The 24,892-nt window shown below is 42.9% G+C and overlaps 3 protein-coding genes and 1 long non-coding RNA gene across 5 annotated transcripts in view; 1 reads left to right on the forward strand and 3 right to left on the reverse strand.

Moving 5' to 3' along the window:
- Positions 1–435: 435 nt before the first annotated feature.
- On the forward strand, positions 436–7,441 carry LOC148320394 (uncharacterized). The gene is made up of 3 exons (XR_015839612.1): positions 436–673; positions 1,459–1,515; positions 3,570–7,441. It is a non-coding gene; the product is annotated as an uncharacterized LOC148320394 (long non-coding RNA).
- On the reverse strand, positions 1,860–11,134 carry trim37 (tripartite motif containing 37). Its single transcript, XM_088279880.1, has 25 exons — positions 10,959–11,134; positions 10,086–10,163; positions 9,914–10,015; positions 9,482–9,522; positions 9,267–9,383; positions 8,905–8,992; positions 8,700–8,822; positions 8,358–8,481; positions 7,928–7,995; positions 7,526–7,650; positions 7,109–7,159; positions 6,942–7,023; positions 6,751–6,827; positions 6,496–6,675; positions 6,253–6,367; positions 5,701–5,889; positions 5,496–5,629; positions 5,301–5,383; positions 4,630–4,860; positions 4,170–4,475; positions 3,862–4,002; positions 3,584–3,758; positions 3,396–3,502; positions 2,996–3,112; positions 1,860–2,470 (listed from the first exon to the last, which is right to left on the reverse strand). Exons 2-25 carry the CDS (start codon positions 10,104–10,106, stop codon positions 2,436–2,438), a joined length of 2,832 nt encoding a protein of 943 aa, XP_088136006.1. The 5' UTR covers positions 10,107–10,163; positions 10,959–11,134; the 3' UTR covers positions 1,860–2,435.
- A 276-nt stretch (positions 11,135–11,410) lies between these two features.
- castor2 (cytosolic arginine sensor for mTORC1 subunit 2) lies at positions 11,411–20,539 on the reverse strand. Its single transcript, XM_088279997.1, has 9 exons — positions 20,201–20,539; positions 17,926–17,996; positions 16,997–17,190; positions 16,345–16,477; positions 16,154–16,277; positions 15,954–16,064; positions 15,788–15,870; positions 15,619–15,713; positions 11,411–15,504 (listed from the first exon to the last, which is right to left on the reverse strand). Exons 1-9 carry the CDS (start codon positions 20,311–20,313, stop codon positions 15,442–15,444), a joined length of 987 nt encoding a protein of 328 aa, XP_088136123.1. The 5' UTR covers positions 20,314–20,539; the 3' UTR covers positions 11,411–15,441.
- Positions 20,540–22,018: 1,479 nt separating this feature from the next.
- doc2b (double C2-like domains, beta) overlaps positions 22,019–24,892 on the reverse strand; it is a 40,931-nt gene continuing 38,057 nt past the window's right edge. For both annotated transcript variants that reach the window (XM_088279330.1, XM_088279329.1), the window contains one exon: positions 22,019–24,862. In XM_088279330.1, the coding sequence (XP_088135456.1) occupies positions 24,729–24,862 (134 nt within the window). In that variant the 3' untranslated portion in view covers positions 22,019–24,728. The remainder of the gene's footprint in view (positions 24,863–24,892) is intronic.

Raw genomic sequence — 24,892 nt, forward strand, 5'->3', positions numbered from 1 at the left:
TCGCTCCATCATTTCGGTCGCCATTCCTATTGCATTGTGCATTGTGAGCGTGCGTGCACAGATTTTTTTCCTTCTCTCTCTGTAAGCAATAATGAGTTGGGGACAAAAACAAAATGTGCTCCAGATGGTTTGTCTGTGGACAAAATGTGGAAGGCAAACTCCCTCGTTACCATGTTCAGGTGACGTTGATAGGAAAGTATTCACAAGAAATAATCTGTACAAATATGATGTGTGTTCCTATATACATATGTGTACTGTAACTGGTAACTAACGATCATGTATATAAAGACTAGAACAACTCCACTTTGTCTCATGTCTTTTGTTATATTTCAATTAAAAACAATACTAACGTCAGATACACACTTAACGTACGGTTAGTTGTTTAATTTGACGTGTGACGCAATGGACTGGCAGGTGAAGAACCCGGAAGTGAAAGCAAGTAATAAATTAACAAGTGCGTGCAGCGGGTGTGCTCGGCTCCACGCGAAACAGTTTACTGCTGAATTGCGATGGAAGAAGCGAAGCAAAAAGGATAATCCGTCAATCTGTTTTTTTTTTCACCGCTGATCTTGAAGTCACCGGACCAAGTGTTGCATTCCGTTTTCCGGTTGTATAAACCAAATTAAACAGCTGCAGCCGGCTCGTCCCCAACTGGGTAGTTCACTGCGGTCAGGCAAGTATTTTAAATTTTAAATTACCATGTATGGTAAGGCGATTTTTTTTTTTGCTTTTTCTTTTTTAAAGAAATTACCAGGTAGAGTAAGGTGCTTTATTTTATTTCATTTTTTTAAAGAAATGACCATGTATCGTAAGGCGCTTTTTTATTTTTAAAGAAATGACCATGTATACTAAGGCGCTTTTTTTATTTTTAAAGAAATGACCATGTATAGCATATTTTCTGTTACGTCCTCCCTAGCAAAATGAAAACAATTCGCCGCCTCAACTATAAGTAATAGCATTTTTCTTGCAAAACAAACCTATACCATAGAGTTAATACTCGCTGCGCTTAATGGGCAATGAGAGCGCCACTTTCAGCTTCTGGAGAAGGTGTGCAATTACACTTTATTGTAACCTAGCCGAAAAAAAGCCTATTCCCTAGGGTCACACGCACCCCCCTCAGTATCGCCCCCCCCCCCCCCACACACACACAGTGGAGCCCGCCCCAATATTTGAGAATCACTGATGTATAGTAAAGCCCTTTTATTAAAAAAGGAAATTACTATGTATAGTAAGGCGTTTTTTTCTTTTTAAAGAAATGATCACGGACAGTGAGGCCCTTTTTCTTTCTTTTTTTTTTTTTCAAGAAATGACATTGTATAATAAGGCGCTTTTTGTTTTTTAAGAAATAACCATGGATAGTAAGTCGCTTTTTTTTTTTAAAGAAATAACCACGTATACTAGGGTAATTTTTAAAAAATGACAGTGTCGGCTCGCTTGACTTTCTCTTTGTGTGTGAAGGCTGGCCTGACTGTTGTGGCAGTTCGGAGTTGAGGACAACGACGATTCATAAAAAAGGTCAGAGCTTGCTCGCTCTCTCGTGTATTTGCATTTTGCAACTAGAAAATGCAATTCCTGGAGAAATTGCGTGTGAAGGCGGAAAGGCTGGAATCTTTTTTGTGGAATGATTTTGAATGAGACTGAATGACATTGAATGATTTATTATTTTTGACCGGAAGTGACGTCACGAAACCGGAAATGACGTATTTTGACCGGAAGTGTCTCAATGCTGACTGTAGTTTTAAGGATGAGCTATGTTTTTGTTAATTTCTCAATTGTGCGTTAATGTCAATTTTGCTGTGGACCTTTGCGAGTCACCCAGTTATAAACGCTAAGGACAGCGTAAAAAATTGCCAGACTCAGACAATGCTAAAACATTACCTTTATTACGTGAAAAACACTTGAACAAGGATCAGTGCATTGGAAGAACATTATCAACAAATAACTAAAAGGTCAAGTTCACAATTCCACGGTGCGTTGTTGTTCCCTTGGCTCGATTCCAAACCAAACTCAGCGAAACAAGAAGACATTGGGTGAACGTCAACAGGACATGCACGCGTACCGCATCTTGCAAGTTGGTGTCTCTAAAACAACCACTTGGGGAGGAAAACGTCCTTCAAAAATCAAATATAAAGTGCGGAAAAAGTGGTTTGAGTTGTTGTTGAATGTCAGTTTCAGTGCATCCAAAAAAGTTATGCTCAGCATCATGAGACCACGGCAATGACGTCATTTAGGAAAAGCAAAAAAGAATGATGAACTTTATTGAAATCATAGTCAAGTGGAACCCGAAACTTTGTGTACGATGTTTGTTATCGTATAAAATAGAAATAGCCTTTGAAATGTTTGTGTGTGTGTGCCCGTGTATATATAAGAGGCAGTTTTATGTTCTACTCTAAAGGGTCGTGGAGTCATGGAACTTGCGGGAAGGCGGGTGTCCATCACCTGTCAGTCATGTCTTCAGATAGTGACTCACCTTGCAGGGTCAAAAAGAACAAAAAAAGGTTATTTGTACATACATAGTTTTGTCATTCACTTCAAGAGAATATGGTCATGCCTTATGATTCGAGTTGAATTTGTTCTGCGACATCTCAAGTCATCTTTCCCCAACAAAATGAACGAGTGAACCATTAACTGTTCCAGCCCCATAAAAAAAAAGAAATCACATTACAAACACAGTAATATTCATCCTCGAGATCTCTTATCCAGTCTGTCTTCGATGACTCCCTCCTCCAACACACCTGATTCAAATGATCAGCTCATCAACAAGCTTCACAGAATTATTCGAATCAGGCATGTTGTAGGACGGAGACATTGAAAACAGGCTGGTTAGGGGATCTCGAGGACGAGATGTCAACAAGCTCACCAAATGTGACGTAGTGCAGACGCATTTACGTTATCACGCACTCTTATTATTGGTAGAATTTGAGGACCAGACTGTTTCTGAAACTTGTTGTGTACCTAATGAAGTGGCCAGTGGCTCGTCACATGACATAGTTACCTGTGCAGGGCGGAGTCTGGTTGTCATAGCGTGAGTTGGCGCTGTGCAGAGCGTCCTCATCGTCTGTGTCGCTATCGCTGCTCGTCGCCACTGCCGCCAGGACGGACGGCGCCGGGTCTGCAAGGAATCGAGGCGCTCAGTCTCTGCTGCATTAAATCGAAAAACGCATAGAGCAGAAGCACCAAAATGTCCCAAAAGAAGAACAATTTGGGGTTCTACCAAACATGTCCTTTTCATGTCATTTCCTTTGGGAACCCTGACGTCCCTCAGAGCCCTTCATTTGACATTACGATCACATAAGTTGAAGTCTTTTGCAATACATGCATTTTGAAGAAAAATACTATTTACGTATCACTCAGTGAAAAACAGGAAATTATTAACATGTATTGTGAAAACACACCTGAGGCATACTGGCCTTCACTGGCCTGTGGTTGTGATGAGGGTCCCTCCAGCAACGAATGATGGGACTTTCCTGAGCTTTCAGATTCAGAGTCCAAAAGTGTTCGCCTGTATAAAGCACGACGTTTGAAGTTATGAGCTTTCAACTAATTCTCCGTTCTTGTTCAACTTGTAGCCACCGAGTCGCACCCCAGGGTCCTGGTGCCGCAGTTCTTGGTGGCTGCCAGGTAGCCGGATCCCGTCAAGGAGAAGATGTCTTCCCCGGGGCCCGAGGCCGTGTACAGCTGCTGCTGCTCCTGCTGCTGCTTGGACGACGATGCCTGCTCTGCAAAGTCCTGAGCACTGTCCACCACCTTCACGCCTCCTACAGGACACAATATTTGGCTTCAGAAAGGGGACTTTTTAAAGGCATGTATGCAAATAAGAGGGGACTAGACTCTAGAATGTGCATTCTGAAAACAACCAACCGTCAGCAGCCTCTTTGAGCTGCAGGCAGACTTCCGCAGCTGAGTCCGCTCCTCTCGGTTCGTTGTCCGTCTGCTCCGGACTCCTCCGATGACCCACCGAGGCGTTGTTGCCTTCCAGGACGGACGTCAGGCATTTCCGACCTGGAAATAGTCGAAAAACACGAGCGTGGAATGCCTGTTGCAACCTGCTTTGAATTTTGGCATGTTTTACTGCCACTTTTCTTCCCTATACAAGCTCAGTATCCAAGTTGGCTAAAACATATCGAAAGCCTTAAATTGGACACGTGCTTTAGTTTGGGACTTATCACCTGGACGACAAGGCCTGGACCGAACTGCCGCCCTCCCGAGCAGCGCCATCTCGCCGGGCTTGCGTGCGTCCGCCGGCTCAGAGTCGGCGTGTTGCGAGGGTGCCTCATCCGCCCCGAACATTCCCGACGGGCCCGGTCTAGAGTCGCTGGCCGCGCGGGCCTCCAGCACCTGGCTCTTCACGTCGGACATCTTGCTGCGCACCTCGGCCATCTGCGCCTTGAGGCGGATGAGGACCGCCGAGTCCGGGGCGGAGCGTCGCACCACCTGAGGGCGGCGCTCCCGGTCTTTCCTGGAGGACAAACTGGCTGGTGGGGACGCAGAGAAGAGACTTTATTGGCTTATAATGTGTAAAGGCATGTCCCAATTTATTTATATATATACTTTTTAGTACAAATCACAGGTGGGTCTGAAAGTTTCCTGTGTTTTTAATCAAGACGATTCACTGGGTGTTCCGCACACCTTGGCTGTGAAGGAGAGACACTGGAGGACGAGGCTGAAGGCCCCACAGGGACTCAACGTTGTTGTGCTCCTTCAGATCCAGCAGCTGGATGAGGATGACGGGGTCGAGGTCCAGGAGGCTGCCGCCGGCAGCACCGCCGGTAGCGGCGGAAGACGCCCCGCCTCCTCCGCTGGCAGCTCGGCCAATAGCGGAGCTGAGAAGTGCGGAGCGCAGACAGGAGCTGGGACCACCTGAAGAGGAGGCCGAGGTTTAGTTTTGTTTTCAATTGAAAAATAGCCAACAAATATTTCGATACATACATTGGAGTTTACAAGTTTGGGTTCCATCATTCTTGATGAATTAAACATATACTAAAACTAAAATGTACATAAATAATAACGACAGCTGCTTCTTGTACTTGGAGACAAGTGTTTCTTTATGAGCTCATTCTGATGACTCATCCTCCTCCTCCTCCAACACAAATCAGCTGACGAGTGAAGGGGGCCTTTGTCGCTGGCAGCCTGGATGCGCTAGAAATGTTACCCACATTCATTGGCACTGGCTTTCCTAATTAAGACGATATCGGTGACGTCACCGCCAGACGGGAGAGTTTATGAGTCACAGTCTACCGCGGGATCGAACGCACACGCGCTTTACTTTCAAACAAGATGCTTCAAGTTTGCAATCGTACCAGAGGCTCCATCCAAGTCATCGGGAAGCTCTCCTTCCTCTGTGTCCAAATTCCCGATGAAGTCCACATCGTTCTCGCCTGACCTGAAAGGGAACATGAAAACAATAAGTCACGCCACGGAATCCAATGACTCTTTGAAATATTTTAAGTGGCAACTGAGCTTCGGGTGTCATCGCACGGCACTTCTCCACTCACATGGTTTCCTCATCAATGTCGTTTTCCTCAGTGTTGCTGGTGGCGGTGGAGCTCCCCGAGGTGCTGCTGCCGTCCAGCGGGTTCACCTCCTCCTCGGTGAGACAGTCCACCTCCAGGTCGCCGTCGGACAGCTCCTGAAGGATAACAACAAGTTGCTCACCGCAGTGCCCATATTTACTGGCAACACGCGGCGTCCGGCCCTCACGTTGGAGTCGTCGTGTACGGTTCGCTCATGGTCGCCCTTTTTAGCGTTGCTCAGCGTGCTTTGAATGTCGCCGTCGCTCTTGACGGCGCGAGGGTTTCGTTCAGAAGCCGCGCTGCCAGCCGGCAGCCTCGGGTCGGGGGGGGAGGAACTGCGTGACGAACGGTGGCGGAACACTTCGATGGCTAACCTCTGAGAGACAGTCAGTAAAAATAATTAAATTCTCTCACTCACTCACACATGCAGTCATTATTCATGTAAAGGTCTATTTGTGGAACATAAAAAAACACGTTTGTCTATATACACGCACACACTGTCATTTTCATCATAGAGACAGAAAATAACGTGAAAAGGCCTCAGCGAAATCAATGTAATCAATTTAGCCTCGCTTAGCGAGTGGCAATTTAAGACGGCCGCCGGTGGCTTCACTTCTCGCTACGGAAAGTAACTGCATGTAAAACATCGTCACCGGTTTGTTTACTCGTTCGCTTCCATTTACTTGCGTCCTTCAAGATACTCCCACCCACGTTGACAAACGCGCCCACTCGCTCTCACCTCTTTGAGGTTGTTGATCTGCTGGATGTAGCCACTCTGAGCTGATTCCAGCTGGCTGATGTACCAGTATTGGTCTCTGCACTTCTGGAAGAAAGTGGGCGATCGCACCTGGCATCTGAGCGCCAAAAATCAAAGAACGCAGTTATTGGGCACACAGCACAGCACAGCACACGGTGAGATTTTCTCAGGCAATTGTTGTTTCATGTGTCACTGCAATGGCGCACACATGAGGCAGAACCGTACCGGAGTACCAGCGTGTCCGTCTGCATGTTCAAGTAGCCCTCGCTGGCCAGGAGGTCCAGCCTGAAGAAGCGGTTGTAGCCCCAGCACTCGCCGACCTCAAAGTCGGAGGCAAACTCGCGGATGATGTTTTTGCTCGGGTCATTGGAGGCCTGGTGGACCATCTCAACACGGTACTCGTACCTAAACAGAACCAACACTTGCCGTCACGGGATGAGAGCGCACTCCCACGGAAGAAACATGAGCGGTAAGACCGACTTTGAGGTTTCGGGGAGTCCGGCAGACAGCTCCAAGAACACGGACAGGTAGTTTCCACGAACCACACCGTTGCCATCCTGAAAGGACAAAGCCTTCAAAATAAACTCGATGCCATCAGAAAATGACATATTACACACGTCGGCCATTTTATAGCCACAAATAGAGATTGCAAGAATATTACACGCACTCACCGGGTAAACTTTGAGCCTCCAACAGAGTCCGGATATTTGCAGAGGAGGGCTGTAGACCGGGTCGGCCCGCTGCCTCAGTGTGCTGCCGACACAATCAAACAAAGGCATTCCATCTGAAAGTTGCATCAAAATGGTCACTTGTCGTGTCAGCGTGGCGCTGAGCGTACCTGAAGTTGACCAGAGCAAAAGTGCTGGAGTCATACGCGGGAACCAGCTCACTGGAAACACAGATTGAAATATTGCCAAGTTCCACAGCTGAAATATCAAAAGCCTTTCAAGCATTTGTTTGATATCCAGTTATACTAGACCACTCTTTGAACAGGTGCAATTAGCACGTTTAGCGACTCCTTGTTTAAAACGCTACTTGTTCGAGGGAAGTTTAGGAGAAGATGATCTGCGTCACGCAGCTCGTTGCTGCCGCTGCTGTGCACTTGCGTATAGTTGAAATAAAGTCCGCACTGTAAATTCAGGACCTTCATTTTGCGACAAGTAGTGCTTTTTTTTTTTGCCACCGTGTGGCATCTGGATATGAAGGACACGGAATAAATACTCAAGTGACTTTGTGGGACATGTGCGTCAGGCACCTGGTGAAGTCAGGTGGCACCGGCGTGGTGACGAAGGACTGCATGGGTTTCCGGTGGACTTGCTGGAACATGAGAAGGATCTCGGGACTCTTGGAGATCAGTTCGCTCTTACTGCACGAGTGGAGCTGTGACACATCCACGTGCACACGCACACATACACGCACGCACAAACTTGGTCAGGCACTTGTAAGTCAGGGTACCTCGAATATGATTTCAGCAAGTACATTTAAGCTTCCTATTTAGAGCCAAATTTCACTTGAGTGAATTCCGGGCTCATTCCGATGGATCGTTTGCAAGTAGCCTCGGTTCCTTTTTGATATCATTTGATATTTACATTTTGATGAACACAACAGCAAGAGAGCTCAATGAACAAGTGTCGGGAAGAGACGGGAAGGCTCCAACCTGATGCTCGACCTCCTGCAGGATAGACTCCAGCAGTTCCGTCTCCTGGGTCAAGGACGTCTTCTGGCCTGATGACGGGGGAAGGAGGAGGAGAAGGATGAAGAGGAGCGTTTCTATTTTCAGAGCACTTGCACTGAGATACCCAAGGCCGTGATGAAGGCGGACTGACCGGGAGTGTGTGCGTGAGCTTGACTTGTGTGCAGCATGAATGAATATTTTATATTGTAAGTAAGCAAATATATAAACACACACACACACACCTGGAGCTAGCAGAGATTTTTTTTTTTTGCAATACAACAATAATGCTGTATTGTGGCATTAATACTGTAAAAATATTGTAACGTGAGATGTTTTCCAATCGTTGTGTATCAATTGTTTATTATTACTAAAAAATAAATAATAGAAATAAAAAGCGTCATAGGTGGCCTACCCATGAGCGTGATGAGTTTATTCTTCAGCTGGTTGTCCAGACGAGCGATCATCATCTCCACTGCATTCCGGATCTCACGGACCCGCTCGTCCTTGGCCCCTCGCACCGCCTCCACGTTCCTTTCCTGACGAGAGCAGCAACATTTTAGCGCCATCTAATTCATGTTGGCGGTGCGACACGCAACCAACAAGCTTGGGAACAGAAAAAGGACGATGTTTATGTCGTCTTTCCTGGTTTGTGTGTCCCTTTGTGTGGATGTGAAAGCATCTTAGTTGAATTTGTGAGTGACTATGACATAAATGACACAAACAAAAAGTGTGCATCAACTGACGAATTGCTCACCACTTCCTGCACCAGGCTGATGAGCTCCATGAGGCGTCGCCGCAGCTTGGCCACCTCCTCCTTCACTTTGATCACATGCTGCTCATAGATTTCCACCAGCGGCTTGAAGGTGTGCCCGCCATGCTACACGAAAGCCACACGCACTTAATAGGCGATCAAAACAACACAGACGTGCCGTCATTTTGTCTAGGCAAGAATCGGTTACCATGCCGCCCCACAGAGCGCACTGGTGGCAGATGCATTTCTTACACGTCCAACAGAAGACACTCAGCTTTTCGTGGTGGTTCTCACATCTGAAGGGAATGATATGTCAAAAACTTTAAAAAAAAAAATAATAAAAAAGTGGACCAGAGATAGAGATAAACTCCAAAGAAACCTTTACCCACTAGCAAACACAAATCATCACATCAAATGTAATTGTACTAAGCCCAATCACTATAAAGGTAAACACTGCCTCCTAGAGGCATCGACCCGTTATTAATATTTTACCAAGACAAGAAAAATAAATAAATGAATAAAAAAAGAGGCCTTTGAGGAAATACTGCATGGTGCTAAAAACACACTGACTTGTCTTTGTCATTGTCCTCATGCTTGGTAAGGCTGCACAACTGCAGCGTGTCCAGCTGCTGCGTCACCTCCTCGGCCCAGCGGCAGTTCACCAGCTCCCTCAGCTGGAGGGGGGCCCTTCATGCGTGCACACACAGACAAACAATTTGGATGCAAACTGAGCGCAAGTCTAGCGAGACACTTTGACTTTTTGAGGTCAACTTTGGAGGTCATACCGACAATGTGGACACTGAGCTCTCTGCTCCGTCAGCCAGCGCTGTCAACAGACAGCTCAACGTTAACGGCATCACCAAAACACACAAATTTACGAAAAGTAGACAAACTTTATTTTGAGTTTTGGTCGATTTTTGAAAAAATGGACATAAACACAACTTGACTGCTAATGAACAGAATTGGTCTGGGGAAAAAAAACATCAGTCAATCTCTACTGACAAGTCAACAAACTTTGTCCAGTTATGAACTGTTCAAATTATTTTTCACTTTAGGTCACCAAGCGGCGTATTGAAAGCTCGCTTATCGCGCATGCTTTGCCTTTCGAGGGCTGAAGCAGCTTAATGTTATTCCAAACAAGAAAGCTCATCCAATATATGATTGAGTTATGAGCGAGTTTGCGGAATGAAACGTGTAAATCAAGCGTGTGCACATACTCGTATGCAGCTGAAGCAGCAGAGCTTGGAGCAGTGCGGACAAAGGCGAGCGTCCCTCAGCTTCTCCATACAGATGAAGCAACGGAACACCTCGGCGATGCTCTGTGCCCACAAAACAACAAAAGTCAACTTTTGAAATGCACCAGGCTGAATTTTGCAGCGACACACAAACCTCCACACTTTGTTCGTCCATTTCCGCCAGTTTGAGTCTGTTGTCTCTAAAAGTCGGCAAAGAAAATGTCACCGTAACCTAGAAACGAAACATGACACTGTGAAGTATTCATTTGTACTAGGACTTTAACAAATACTCTAATAATGAAATTATCTGTTTTCGTTCCTTGTTCGGTACTTAATTTGTATACATGGGGGGGAAAAAAAAGGGAAAAATGTTTGTTTATTGTGCTCCGGACTAAAAACAGATGTTTGCAAATGTTTTATTCTTGTGAACACTGAGACAATGAATCTGCTTTCATGGAAGACTACAAAACTCTGGGATCATTTACTGTTGAGAGGCTGAAATTGGGAGGATTTAAGTAGAAACAATGGCTCTCAACGACTAATGTATTACAGTTGTCAATTAAATAGAAATCAATAAATAGAATCAATTTGTTGTTGATTAACCGTTACACCGCCAATCAAACAGTACAAATACGTGAATATAATACACATACAGTGTTGTATGTGCGTAAGTGTATGCATGTATGTATATACATACATCATATATCCTTTACATTAATAGCTTTTGTGTGGGATAGCAGGTGCTCCTAATGTTGTGGACGGCGAGAGGCTAAACGTATAACGACTCGTCAACTGCCAGTGGCCCAGTTTTATATGATAATAGTCGCATTATTTGTAGATGGCCCGTTCACATGATAATTGTATTCTGTTGGAGACATAAAAAAAAGATGAAATGTGAGAGCTTCGAGGGAGCTAAATAAGAAATGAGAGGCCAGTCAGCCATCTAGCTAGCTGGGTAGCTAGCTTGATGGCTGGCGTTAGCTGTTGTCGCCCAGCTCCTAAAGACGTTGACGGCGTTAAGTCCCACCTGAGGAAACAACGACCGTAAGCTACATTGTCTTGCTCAGCGAAGCGGCGGGTGTCCGCCGACGTCCAAACCTTCATCAAACGTTGCCCATGAGATGCGGAACGGGGGAGGATGCTTCGACGAGAGACTGAAACTGCGGTTCAGCCCCCGAATGAGAAAAGATGTGCAGGGAACGAGGGGGTCTGTAAACCCCGCCTCTTCTTTAATGATGTCCAATCAGAGCCCGCAATTGTCTTCTTCGTTTGTTAAAGCGCCGTGTGTAGCTGACAAGAACGCTGCCGCCATCTTCGTGTAGTAATGTGCACCGCACAATGTTTAAAATCGACCATTTTTCCAGAGCCAGAATCAAAACCACGACCTCTGCCCTGTGAGGCCATCGGTTTGCTACTTCAGGGCTTTTTTAGTATGCTTTGGGACATTATTTTTAATGAAAAACAAAAATCAGAAGAGGCTGCAGTGTCACCAGTTTATTGATTAAGTATACATAGGGAACAGATCATAGTGAGTACAATAAAATTAACACCAAGTCACAAATTTAAAAAACAAAAAAACTAAACAAAACTGGCTTTATTTCTTTCACACACGCACAAAAAGCTCAAAATCCAAGTAGAATCGCATTGAAATGGAAATCAGTAGAAATGTTCTGTGAGTTTTAACACTGACAAAAAAAATGTTATTGACTAGTCCGGTCTGAAAGGTGAAGAAACTAACAACAACAACATCAAAGAAATACACTTTCATTATCATCAAATGCTTAAGACCAATAGTCATCTCCCGTTCTTGCTCATCAGTACAGCAGGCCTGAGTTTGGGCGGGAGGGTGTGGGGGGTCGGGCGGGGGTTAACCTGCATTAAAGTGCAGACAATTGCTTGAAGGATGTTTGGGGAGCGGAGTTTTCAAAAGTCAGAAAATACACGAAGGGTGACTTTCCTTCGCATGTTAGCTTATTATTACGTCGTCATTATTTCCGTCACAAAAGTGGCTCAGTAATACATTACGGAAAAAAAAAGTCAACACAGGGAGCAACGGCAACGTCACTGCTAATGCTAACACTTTCTCTGGATTCTTGGCGGAACACAAACAGGTGAAAAAGAAAAAAGTGTCAAAGTAGAATCATTATTTTTGGGGAGTTAAGTGGACAGTATAATAATTTGGCAACAATAAAATAGAAAGTACGGTCGAATCATTTCAAGGTTGGAGGCGCTAGGAGCTTAAACTCGATTAATTTATTTCGGAGCCAATCAATCTTGCAAAAGAAATTAAGCACAATTTAAGATAGAATAATTGTTTATTGGTACTAGTGTTGCAGTTAAGGATTTACGAATCACATTTTTTAGTAGTAAATATATATATATATTTTTTTTAGCAACCCAACCCGTCTCAGGGTAATGATATGCTAATCGTTTCTTGGTTCTGACTCAGTTTTCAATTTGCGATAAAATATGCACAATTCTTTTTACCAAATTTACCATATCATGTTAGGTCCAATTTGTGACTTGATTATCAATAATATTTTTTAAAAAAAAAAGGTAATTAGTGATTATCTCTTCAATTAACTTCTTGAACGTCTTGAGATGCCAATAATTAAAGCTAGGCTTTGCTTGAAGCACTTATCATTTTTACAACTGAATTCCAATAAGTGTGATTTGCGCAAACATTTTTAGTAGCCTAAGCTTTGTGGGTTTAACCAAGCTAATTGTTTCATTCTACCAGCTTCGCCTTTTGAGAGTGAATTCAGTTTTGCAAGAAAATACTTATGTCGAAATGACTTATGACATTTCAGACTTTTAAAATCCTGGTAGCAGAATTCAGGGGTTGATTATCAAAAATGCAAAAAAAAAAAAAATAATAATTCTGACGTAGCAAGCAGGTAAAGCTTGGCTATTCTCTTGCATTAACCAAAGATAACCATTTTTGCGAAATAGCCTGTGAGAAAATAAGCATGAGTAAAGCTACACTAATTGTTTATTGGTCCTAGCCTCATATTTAATGGATTTTTTTTTTTTTTTGCACAATACAATCAAATCAGTGGAAAACATTTTTGCAGCTACAGGTAGTTTTGTGATTTGCTAAGCTGATTGTTTATTGGTCTTAGGTGATTTTGTTCTTGCGAGAAAACAGACAAAACACTATTTATGCATGACATTATTGCTAAGTCATTGTATGTCAAATTGGGGTGAGATAAACAAATCTAAAAAAAATGGCTAACTACTGATTAGATTTTAATTTAAATTGCTAATAATTAGACTATGTTAGTTGGCAAAGCTGGGCAAATTTTGTTTGCGTTACACAAAGCGAATCTAATTTTAAAAAGGTGAGTTCCATTTTTTTTGGATGAACAGTGAGAACATTCAAGCAATTTGCATACAACACTTACAGCAGCCGATATAAGATAAAAATTGTTTCCTGGTCGTCGGTGAATTCTATTTTTCCCCCCAAAAAATAAGAACAAGATTTCAGAATTGCTCAATAGCGTTTGACAGATTTTATAAACTCAAGATATCTGTCGTGAAGATTTTTTATTGCTGCCAGTTACAATTTCACTGTGAATTTTTCAGACAGCCTAATGATTTTCCTGCAACGGCAAACACAATATACAGTAGAATCACGTTAGCGTAGCCAAATCAATCTTTGTGGGTTAAGCTAAACGACTGGCGAGAAAATAAAACAAGATCACTTTTCTTCTGAAGTCGCCAAGCTAGTGATTATCTTTTAAACTTTGACTGGACGACAGATTTTTCCTGCTTTACTCGCAAATCAAGGGGGCTGAAAAACAAAAAACAAAATAACGTAAAGCATGCAGTCAATGAAAGTATTTGCCCAAGTTAATGTGCTAATCTCAGAACATAAAGAGGCAAAATAAAACTTGGTGCTTTTTTTTCCTTTATGAATTCTTGTACAATATTTGGGGGCTAACCAGTGATTATGACAATGTGTATACGAATGTGAAAAGGCAAGAGTCCGGAACATTCAGTCGGTACAAAACAATTCAACGTAAAGTTAGCATTGTCTGATTAGGGGGAAAAAAAAAACATTTGCGGAACGACGCTATTAATATTCTGTTTTGTAACATTCTAAGCGAAAAAAAGTTGTTTTTTTTCCTCTGCTATCAAGTAGTCAAAAAAACTATGCTACATATCCACTGTCGAAAGCAGATGGACTTAAATCAAAAGCCTCCGAACGGTGGGAGGGAAACGACGGTTGCTCGCAGTGTGAGCGCTTCGACAAAAAAGAGAAAGGAAAAATCCCCCCCCCCCCCCCCCTAAAAAAAATCCTTCTCGAGATGGATCAAGAACTTTTCACGTTAATGGCGGCAAACGGAGCGCGGCCTTGGATTGCACAACAAAAGGCATCATCACGTTAGGCATTCAAGAAAATATCTTGGCAACTGAAAAAAACAATTGCGGGGGTTGGGGAGATAAACTAGAAAAAAAACAGAACAGAATGAGGGAAAAAAAAAAAAAAAAATTCTGAAAACCCAAGAAAAAGTACCACATTTTCACAACCACAGGGCGCACCGTATTATTAGGCGCAGTTGCAGTTCCGAGTCCTATTTCAGTATTTAACACATACATTAGACTCAGCTGGGTGCAGGGATGCTCAAATATACGCCATCTGAAAACATACGGTAGCATGGATGCACGCTAAAGAGTACGCTAGCATGCATGCTAGCGTATGTTTTTAAAAAGGCAATGGGAACAAAAGTGAGATATGTTAACGCGACATGTTCACTCTCATCAGCGTCAGTCTTGTCGCCGTGCGGTTCTTCAGAAATGATGCAGACAGTGCAAGCAGACGCATTAGCGGCTAACGCAGCCCGAGCATCCGCAAACAGTATTAGTAAAGTTGCGTTTGCCATCCGTCCTCCATCACTCGTACCGCCCTCACAACTTTACACGCAAGGCGTGCAGCATTATTAGGCGCACAGTCCATTTGGGAGAAAATTTAAGACTAAAGTACGCTATATCGTTGTGAAAATATTGTACTGAAATAAATAACTAGAAGAAGAAGGAAAAAAGAAAAAAGGCCCAGAAATATTTTGGTTGAAAAAAAAAAAAAAGAAAAAGTAACAGTGGACAAAAATAATCAGGAATTAGAGAAAAATAACCTCCTCCCAAAAAAATGTGGAGAAAAATAAGATAAAAACAAATTTATAGAAAAAAACGGCGCAAAATCGTGTAATAATTCTTCAGCGAGTACATTCATCATCCTTCCACTAGGGAGGATTTTGTAACACAGTAGGTGCATGTGAGGGGGTGAAGCAGCAACAACTACCAGGGCAGGGACAGCAAGGGGCGGGGCCAGGACCAACAGTGGGCGTGGCCTTAGCTGGCTTTGAAAGGAAAACGGGAGAGCGCTCCAGAAAAATGGTTGAGCGACAAAATCCCCTTCACACTTTGCGCCTCACTCCAATGCTGATCCGCGGTGGTCCGCTAATTAGCTCTCGGCAGTTTTTGGAAACGTTAAAAATGTTTTCTTCTTACTACGCCAGGTTGCTCTCGGTCCTCAGAGCTCCAATTACACTCTGGATGTTTTCCTCGGGAACCTGCAGAAGATGTCACACTTGCTTTGTGTTCATTTCAAAAGATCACATCAAATCAACCAGAAACTTTATCCCCCCCCCCCCCCCCAAAAGACGTGCTAGGCTAGGCTAGCTCACCAAGGCGTGGTCAAACTTGAAGGTGCTAATGTAGTACGCTGGAATGTCAGCGGCCGCCAGGGGTTCCGATATTTGAGCCACGATGCCGCATTCATCTGTTAAAATAAACATGCACACTTCAAATACACCGCCAGGATGGAAACACAAGCTCAAAAGCGAACAAACTCACCAAATCCTAAAGGTTGACCCCCGATTCGGACCATTTTCCAAAGCTCGCCAGAAGCGCTGGTGAACAGGACGTTGTTTGGGAACCTTTAGCAAACGTACGAACAAATTAGCTAACTTACATTATCCGTTGTGAGCTAACTAGCCATTGTTGTTACTTTCCCACAAACCTTTGCGTCGTCTGTTCGTCCATGACCAGCGAAATGTAGCCTTCGATGAGAGAAAAAGAGAAGAATCGAATGTGGCCGGCGTCCTCGCCGCATGTGCCCGATTCTTTCGACCTATCGACAACAAAAACAAAAGTCAAATGAAAAGCCAAACCTATAGCCTGAAGCCATAAACCTCAACCCTCTCCTCGGCCCTCGCTTACCCTCCAGAGTAGAACATAACATCCATGAGCAGAGTGGCTACAGAAGGAAGCGTGTCCGGATCCAGGCTGGTCACGCAGAACATGTTACTGGGGCTGGACAACGGGTGGATGATTGGACGCGGCACTGGGGGGTTGTTCAAAAAGGGTTAGTCAGAATCGAAAACAACAAATGTGACGGATCCTTCACATACCAAGCTTGGGTTTGACAAAACCATTGGTCACGCCCAGGTGGTGGGCGGCAACGGTCTCTCCGTTGACAACGCGCAGTAACGTGAACTCCGAAGACAGCGTGTGCATGACCATGGGCAGGTCTCGTTCTCGGACCTGAAGACAATGCGGCCCGATCAGTCCAAGGCTACCACACTCGATGACATCTTTCACTAGGATGACATGTTTGCTACACCCTTGCGTAAAAAAAGAATGCAGACAGGAAACCAGCAGATGTATGATACCTGGCATTCCAGCAGCGAGCTCCTGAGCTGCTTTTACGTAACAGATTGTCAACACTGACACCATTTTTTGTTCCCCCCGCAGCAGAATTTATTTTTTCACCCCCTGACAGTGAGGCAATTCAAAGACCCCCCGCAGCTAGAGAGGCTTTTCGAAGGGAGGATTTCTTTATAAAGCCATCGTGGCATACATCTGTAACCGAATGAAGAGCGGTTGCGAGGCTGGTCTGGAAACTATGACCTTGAGGACTAACTTGCCACAGAGCAATAATCACCCCGATTTCTGTGATTTAAGGCCCGCTTAGGCAGACACACAACCCTTGTGAGACGCCTTCTTTGAAATAGTTCTGGTAGGGATCATTTTTGAGCCGCAAGTGTGCACATCTCCGCTCACCAGGATGAAGTCAGTCTGATACGTGGACAGCATGAAAACGGAAATGTTGTGGTCAGCCAACGGCGCAATGACAGATTTGGCGATCTTGGTGACACCGATGGGCTGCGAGTTGGAAGCGTTTCCGCCGCCCGACACCACGTTGAGCGCCAGCCATGTGGCCTCGGCGACGCTGATGTGCTCTGACTCGGGTAGCTCTGCGGGAGGACAAAAATAAAGATCAGATAATATTCCTGCCAATTCAATAGCCAGGTTACAGTTTTCGCTAACTCGCCTAAAAATGTTCTCCAGCTTTTTGGGCGCAGGGAGACATTTTTTCAGAGGAGTCCCTTGTCATCCTAAAACCAATTACATGGTACCCCGGAATGCCATAGGAATTAAAAAGTTGCAAAAAAATGACAGAAATGTTACGATGAACTCACATTTTTTCAAAATGTTTTGATAGAATTTCTATATTGCAGAGTTTGGAACATGTACTTCGCGATAAACAAAAGAGTCTTTTCTTGAAAAGGGCTTTCTTTGTTCTAGAAATAAATGACTAATCATGCAGGGCACAGTTTTTTTGTATTTAAGGAATGCCCTTTTTTAAACATCAATGACTTATTGCGAATTATTTTGTGGACCCCCTGGCAACGGCTCCTCCAGTTGGAGAACCGCTGGTCGAAACGGTGACGGATCAGGCTTATCAAGTTCTCAAAGAGAAAAAGAGAGAGAGTGAGGAAAAAAAAAAAGTCTCTGGTCTCCGGGGTAACCGAGGAGTTTTGGTCAGGTGCGCGACCACGCGGATTCACTCACTGAAGAGAGAGTGGCCCGCCACCATTAGTGACAAAGTGTGTTCAAACATTGGCCGCCCAAAGAGACGTCGTAACCTCCATTACACAACGCGGTGGGCAATGATGTCACCGTTGCCGCGGCGACACGCCGAGGCTCACCTTTAAAGCCCTCCTCGTCCACGATAATGGTGTAGTCCTCCGGCGTCTCTGTCAGGCTGAAGAACTTGCACCTGAGTGGAGAGAGATGTTTTACGACCAAACACCTATGAAAAGCCGCGCTCCGATTGCTTGAGATCCATCTTAAAGTCTGTGTACTAGTTTGCCATTTGACTGACTTTTTTACCCTCTTCAGAGTGTGTCCAAGTACGAGACCTGAAAAACACTGCCGAATCCCTGCTTTAAACCAAAATGGCTGATTTTTTTTAGAAATAAACAACGTCTTAGGATTCCCATTTCTGTTATTTCTTAAGGTAAGACTTGTTTTGAACAAGTTGAGGAGGTAAAGGTTTGTGTCTAGATATTGCGGCTCTGACCTCTGCCAAGGTCATGCAACCAATAAAATGCATCATGTGAGTCATCCAGCAGGCTAGCGACGACACTAATTTCTCCCAAAATGTCAGTCGCAGAAACAGCTAAAAGGCCGTCAGGCAAACGCAGGTCATGTTTGCCTTCCAGGTGTTAAAAGCAGCAAGAACATGTTGCGGGTTGATGACGTCTCAAATTGTTGGCCTGCTTTAATGACGCCGTTGGGTTCCCTCTAACGAGCTAATTGAACATCGGCATTAGTCAAATTCCCAGGGCATGTAAGGAACTTCACAAGGACTCTTTCACGGAGTCTTGTTGTTGTTGTTGCCGCTGAACTCCGAGTGACCGGGGAACATTAATTACAGCAAATATTTGTGGAGGGAGGGGGGCCAGAAGGCCTGGGGGTGGGGGGGCATTCTGAGATCACGCTCAAACAGGCACGACAATGGTTGTTTTTGAAAATGTGAACTATTCTGCATTTTGCTGCTAAACTGCATTTTTACAACACTGAAAAATCTGATTGTCAAATAAAGACAACAAAATGCTAATTGCTAAAGCCAAAAAACAGGAAGTTAAATGCCACGTCAGGTAGAGAATTAAATCCTTAAAAAACACACTTCAACCAAGGTTTAAATACTACAAGAGAAGCATTTTTGTCTATTGTCACAATCCTACAAAGAACAAAAACCTTGAAATAAAAGTGCCGTATGTGATAATTCTTTTTCAAGAAATGTAAACATTATTGGAAAAAACGTTTTGTTTTCTGAGGATAAAGTTAAAATGGTATTTCATTAAAAAACAATTGAATGAGAATTCAAAAAGTCAAACTATTCAAAGAATATCCATCTTTCATTATTAGGGAAAAAAAGTTGGCCTCTGACCTGGATGTCTAAATATTACAAGAATAAAATTTTATTAAATTTTGAAAAACGTAACATCTCAGAAAAAGTTATTCATGTTTAAATCAGATTTAGCTTACAATTTTTTACTATACCACAAAAGTGCTTAATGTTATGAAATCAATGAAAAACACCAATGAGCTGACACAAAATGTTTTTTTTTTCTTTTTCCCAAAATTTTCAAATATGACTCGTGCAATCTTCAGTTAGTCTAAAAAATGTAACTTATGCACTTGTATTTTAGACTCTACTTTTTGGGGGAGTGGGGGGTGCTTAAGTGCAGGAGTTGAATGAGTATTTATACTTTTACCAGAGTACAAGTACTGTATTTGTACAAACGTGAAAAAGAATACTTTTGCAACCTACAATTTTGCCTGTACGGTCAATGAAGGATTAGTGAAGGCAACCGTTCTAACATGGGAACAAGAGACCATTTCGACTTCTCATTGGTTCGGATGGGGAAAAATCGAAACGTGTCATGAATGAATCATTTGGGAGCAAACGTGTGTTTGGAAAAAAAGCTTTGGCGAGCTCACATGCTGCGTTTCGGGGAACTTAACCTGCTTAAGGCTCACATTAATCACAGCTTGGCGACGAAAACAAGTGCAAAGGCCTCCCCTCGCACGGCGAGCATCTCGTCGCCGAGCTCCAACGCCGGTCCGTGAACGCCGCGCACCGGCAATAATGCTACTTTTGACGCTTTAAAAACGGAGTTCGGGCGAGAACGCGTCCGGTAAAATGTCAAAACACACACCGGGTTAGCTTGGACCCGGCTACGAATGGCACAGATTTCGCAAAGGCCTCGGAAAAGCAGAGCTCGATCGAACAAACACAAACACACTCACACACACACGAACACATTTAAACAGCATTACGATGCGTCAAGGCGCCTTGGGAAACTAGCAACACACATTGGTGGGGGGAGAAACATGGACATTTGAACCTTGCTGTCTTTAAAGTCCAACACTGACGAGCCGGTTTGGCGACGTGAAGGTGAAGATTGGACGTACCTGGTTTTGGAGGCCAGGAAGGCGAGTTTGATTAATCCGTGAGTGCAAATTTGGATGCCTTCCTTCTCTATACTCGCCACTTTCAAGCTGTGCTCTAGAATGTGAAGCTCCATCTTTTACGTCTTCTCATTGGAAAGGAGGCGGCTATGAACAACAAACTACAAAAAATAACTATCAAAGGCTACATATAATAAGGGTATTAATAAATACATAGGCGCCCCCAGCCTAAAGTCGTGTTAAACAGAGAAAGAGGAAAAGGAGAGGGAGAAAGAGAGAGAGAGAAACAGAGAGGGAGGAAGAAAGCAAGAGGTAAAAAAAAAAAGAAAAAAATTGACCTGTTTCAAGGTGGAGACGGAAACGGTCTCATTTCCGGTTAGACGCTTTACAAAATAAAACGAGATGTTTGCCACACGTAAATGTTTTTATTCAAAGATTACCCATTTGAACTGTCGAATACAATTATTAATGAAAATAATTGAAAAAATATATCAGTATTTGTTTAATACATTTAGAAAATTATAATGGCTCAGATAATGGATGATTTTATTATCTATAAATCGCTAAAATGCTTTAAAAATAAAAATATCTAATTTCAAATGGTATATTAAATTACATAGTTCTTTATTTTCTTATTAAAATATAATAAAAGTATTGTATTTAATTAAAAAATACTACGTTAGGCTGTATATTATATTTCCTTATATTTTTAATAAAAAGGAATGTTTGACTACATTTTTTAGATCTTATTAATTCATTGTTTCACTGTAAAATATTGTAAATACTATTTAATGTTTACATCATTTTACTTAATTAGAAATTAAAAATGGATCATAAATAATTAGGTTAATATTTAATTGTAATTGTTTCACTGACAGGATATATTTAGATTATATTAAAAACAAACCTTAAGTTAAATTAAAAAAAAATCTAGTCATCCAATAAAATGTTATATATTCACGTAATATTTTTCAGAATAATTAACGTTTTGTATTAATTCTTAAGCGAACGATTGTTGATGGCGTTATATGCGCGTCACCATTGCTCTTATTTTGACGGTCCAAACGGAAGCTAATTCCTTCCTGCTTCCGGCAACTTGTCGAGGTCCAGAACCACAGAGCGGCATAGGCAGCAGCTCCCTGCCTGCCTGCTGCTCGTGTTTGCTCTCGGACTGGAATAGTCAGCAGCTGCTCTCAGCGAAACAAACAACCTGTCATTCAAACAAACAGGGGAGGGGCTTCGGCTAACTGAGGGGGCTGATGGGAAGTGTTGTTCTTGCATATTTTCGCAATTTCTAGGTCCGCCCGGGGTCGCTGGTGTGCTTGTGGAAAATTTCCCGGCACTCCAAGACCTAAAAGGTGTGCAGCAGAAAAGTGATAAAAAGAACCTAATCGACTCAGCGCAAAAGAACAGTCTGGATCCCGGGTTGTCCCAGCAAAAAACAAACAAACAAAAAAACAGCGCTTTCCCACAGGCCCTTCTTATCTCTCTCTCTAATCTCGTTGCACACTTGAGTACAATGACAATAAAGGGATTTCTAATTCTAATCACCTGTTGCAAAATCACCCCCCTCAGTTTCAGCTGCAAAACTTTTCACTAAAAATATCAGGGTTCTAACTTCTAATACTGATTGTTGACCATTTTGTGACTTAGAAATCAAAGTTGACCTGGGCAGACCCAGAAATGGCAGAAAACGGCACTTTTCCACAGGGTCAATTGTTGGCCATTTCAATAGGTAGTACTTGTTATTCCATGCATGTGATTGCAGTATGGAAATCCACCACAAGAAGGTGCTAAACACAAATACTGTTCGGTCCTTGATGCAAACGGAACAGATCCACTTTAATCATTTTTTGGGGGGGAGGAAGTGACCAAAATATAATTTGACATAATGCATTGACATCATAACTCATACAAACATTCGACAAACCAACAAAATTCACATCAAAGTCACACATGGCAGCCAAACAGGTACAAAATGGAGTCCAAAAGAAAGCATTGTCATCATTGGAGCGTTCAGTTTGAACTTTTTTTTTTTCCTGCCAAATACAGAAAACAGTATCAAACATTAGGTCATCTCATGACAAAAACAAGGACCGGGCACATGCATTTTTTGTTGTGGTTTTCTTTTTCAGAATATCGAGCTTGCATACGAAGGCAGACGGCTTACAAAAATCACATCGCTTTGAGTCGGTCAGGCTCACCAAAAGAGATGGTGATTATTGGGATCAATATATAGTACAGGATGGAACTTGAAGGAAACAGAAATAATAATAATCGTAACACCTTACCGATTATAAGGAGGCTTCATGACAGTTGAATAACGTAATAAATTAGAACAGCAAGGGGAGTCAAACTAGCTTTAAATAAAATTAAATACATTAAAACGAAAGATACAATGCAATTAATTCAAATAAAGCAAATAGACGTTTAGTACATACAATTAAGTAAAACAAAATAGGATAAAATACAATTAAAACGGAAAAACGTTCAAATGTAACTGGGGAAAATAAAATAAATACAATAAATCCATCCAGCCATTATCTGAGCTGCTTATCCCGATAGTTAAATTAAGATACATTTGAATTAAATACAATAACAAAGTATAATTAAAATTTAATAGAAAAATAAATAATTGAAAATAAAATTAAAATAAAAAATAAATAACTAATAAAAATAATAGATTAAAATAATCCAAACATTAAAAAAAATGAAATTAAATAAAGTAAACTAAAATAAAGAGAAATAACAGAAACAAAACTGAAAATAAAAATAAAACCAAATAAAATAAAAAATATAAAATAAATAAATAAAACATCATACATTGGATTTTATGATGGAAATATAAAAATAACATTTATTTAAAGAAATTAAATAAATAACAAACAAAATAAAATACAATAGAGTCCAAATAAAAGTCATGAAAAGTCAAATTAAAGAAGTAGGAAAAACCTGCCAAGCGCTTTGACAGGCAGTCTTGCATGTCGTCCTTGCGTTGCATTGTGTTGGCGGTCAGCACGCGCTGCACATTGAGAAGGCCAAAAGCTCACACTGCACACCCGGCCGGACTTAGAAATAAGTCACTCCCAAAAAAAAAACAAAAAAAAAACACCACGTGCAACTTCGGCCTCTACACGCCTCAAATTGGGAGTCCGGATCTCACACAGGCCTTCCGACTTTTACTGTTGCTAGCGCGTCTTGGGCGGGAAAAACAATCAAATGAAATCCGATGAACCGGCAGAGGGTAAGGCGCCTTGAAATCCCGACATCAACCAAGCACTGAGGTGCACATTCTCACACCACTTGGTGCGGGTTATACATTCTGCAAAATTGATGTATCGGAGCCGTAAGAGACGACCCGCCACAACAAGGTAGGAGAGCGCAGCGACAAACCTCACATTTCGGCATGGAAAAATGCCAACTTGCACCGGCCGCGTATGTGAAGGGCCGACACCTGAATGTGAAAATTCACCGAGTCAACTTTGCCCTCCCATTCAATCTCTTTTATAGAGAACAGCTACATGGAACAAAGTGGAAAAATTGGTGAAAGATGCGCCTGATACTACCTCCAAAGACGGAAAATTGATAAGTTAGCCTGACACTTTCCACACATGCATTCTCTCCGTCAGCTACCAGTCTCGTACTACTAAAAGTTACCAGGTCGACGTCATCCACCCCATTTCCATGTCAGAGAGAAACCGACTTCACCTTCCCTATTCCATGTCAGAAATGTTTACGTAAAAAAAAATAAAAATCTGAGGAATACCAGATGAATTGAAACGCTTCCCTTGCAGCGGAGGACGACAGAAAGCAAAATCATAATGCTTACATAAGAGGGACTGAATTTGTATTCTTGCGTCCTCTGCTCGAACCGTAGCAAGAAGACGCTGTAAACGAGACATGCTTTTTGTTTGCATCATCAGACCTTGAGACGTCAACTTTTCAAGCGGCGGCCACATTTTCGCTCATAAGTCATGCATAAACTGATATGACACGACACGATGTGTCAAATGTGGGCAGCCAAAGTACCAAGCATGGACATGCTTGGTGTTGAAGCCACCGGCATCACCACTCTGGTACTACCGCCAAAGCTGGAAAATTGCCAAGTTGACTTTGCCGATGTAAAAAAGCGAAACTGAAGAAAGGTAGAACATTTTTTCAATTGTCACCCCCAGTGCCTTACAAATTGTTTCTGTTCCAGCTTTGAGACTACCTCCAGAGCCGGAAAATTGCTTTGGCATTTTAGTTGTAGTCATCTTATACTACCTACGACTACGAATCTCCTCATTCTGTGTCGGTGGTGTTAATGCAGACATGGTTTTTCACAGGCAGTGCGAAAAGGGGAGTCACTTTTGGACGTGCAAACAGAAGACGTTCCTGTTCTGGATGCTTTCAGTCGAGCCCTGTTGAGAGGAGAAAAAAAGGTACCCGGTTCTTGATGCGACTCGGAGCAGCGGGAAGGACGGAAGGACGGATGGATGAAATGGATGCAGGCGTCAGGTGGGGTGGCGGCATCTGGTCCACTGAGTTTTCAGTCGTTTAGCGAGCCGGGTAACTCGTTGGTCAGCGTGTGCCAGCGCTCGATTTTCTTGTCCTTGTTTTTGAGGCAGTCGAACCAGTGCTTGAGCCGCTCCCCGTTGGCGTTGATGCCCAGAGAGACGCCACCTGAAGTCAGCGACGAGGGTTAGTCACTGT

Source organism: Idiotropiscis lumnitzeri, chromosome 17 (assembly GCF_059441095.1).
Source record: "Idiotropiscis lumnitzeri isolate Australia: NSW breed Sydney's pygmy pipehorse chromosome 17, RoL_Ilum_1.0, whole genome shotgun sequence".
Classification (NCBI taxonomy): Eukaryota; Metazoa; Chordata; class Actinopteri; order Syngnathiformes; family Syngnathidae; genus Idiotropiscis; species Idiotropiscis lumnitzeri.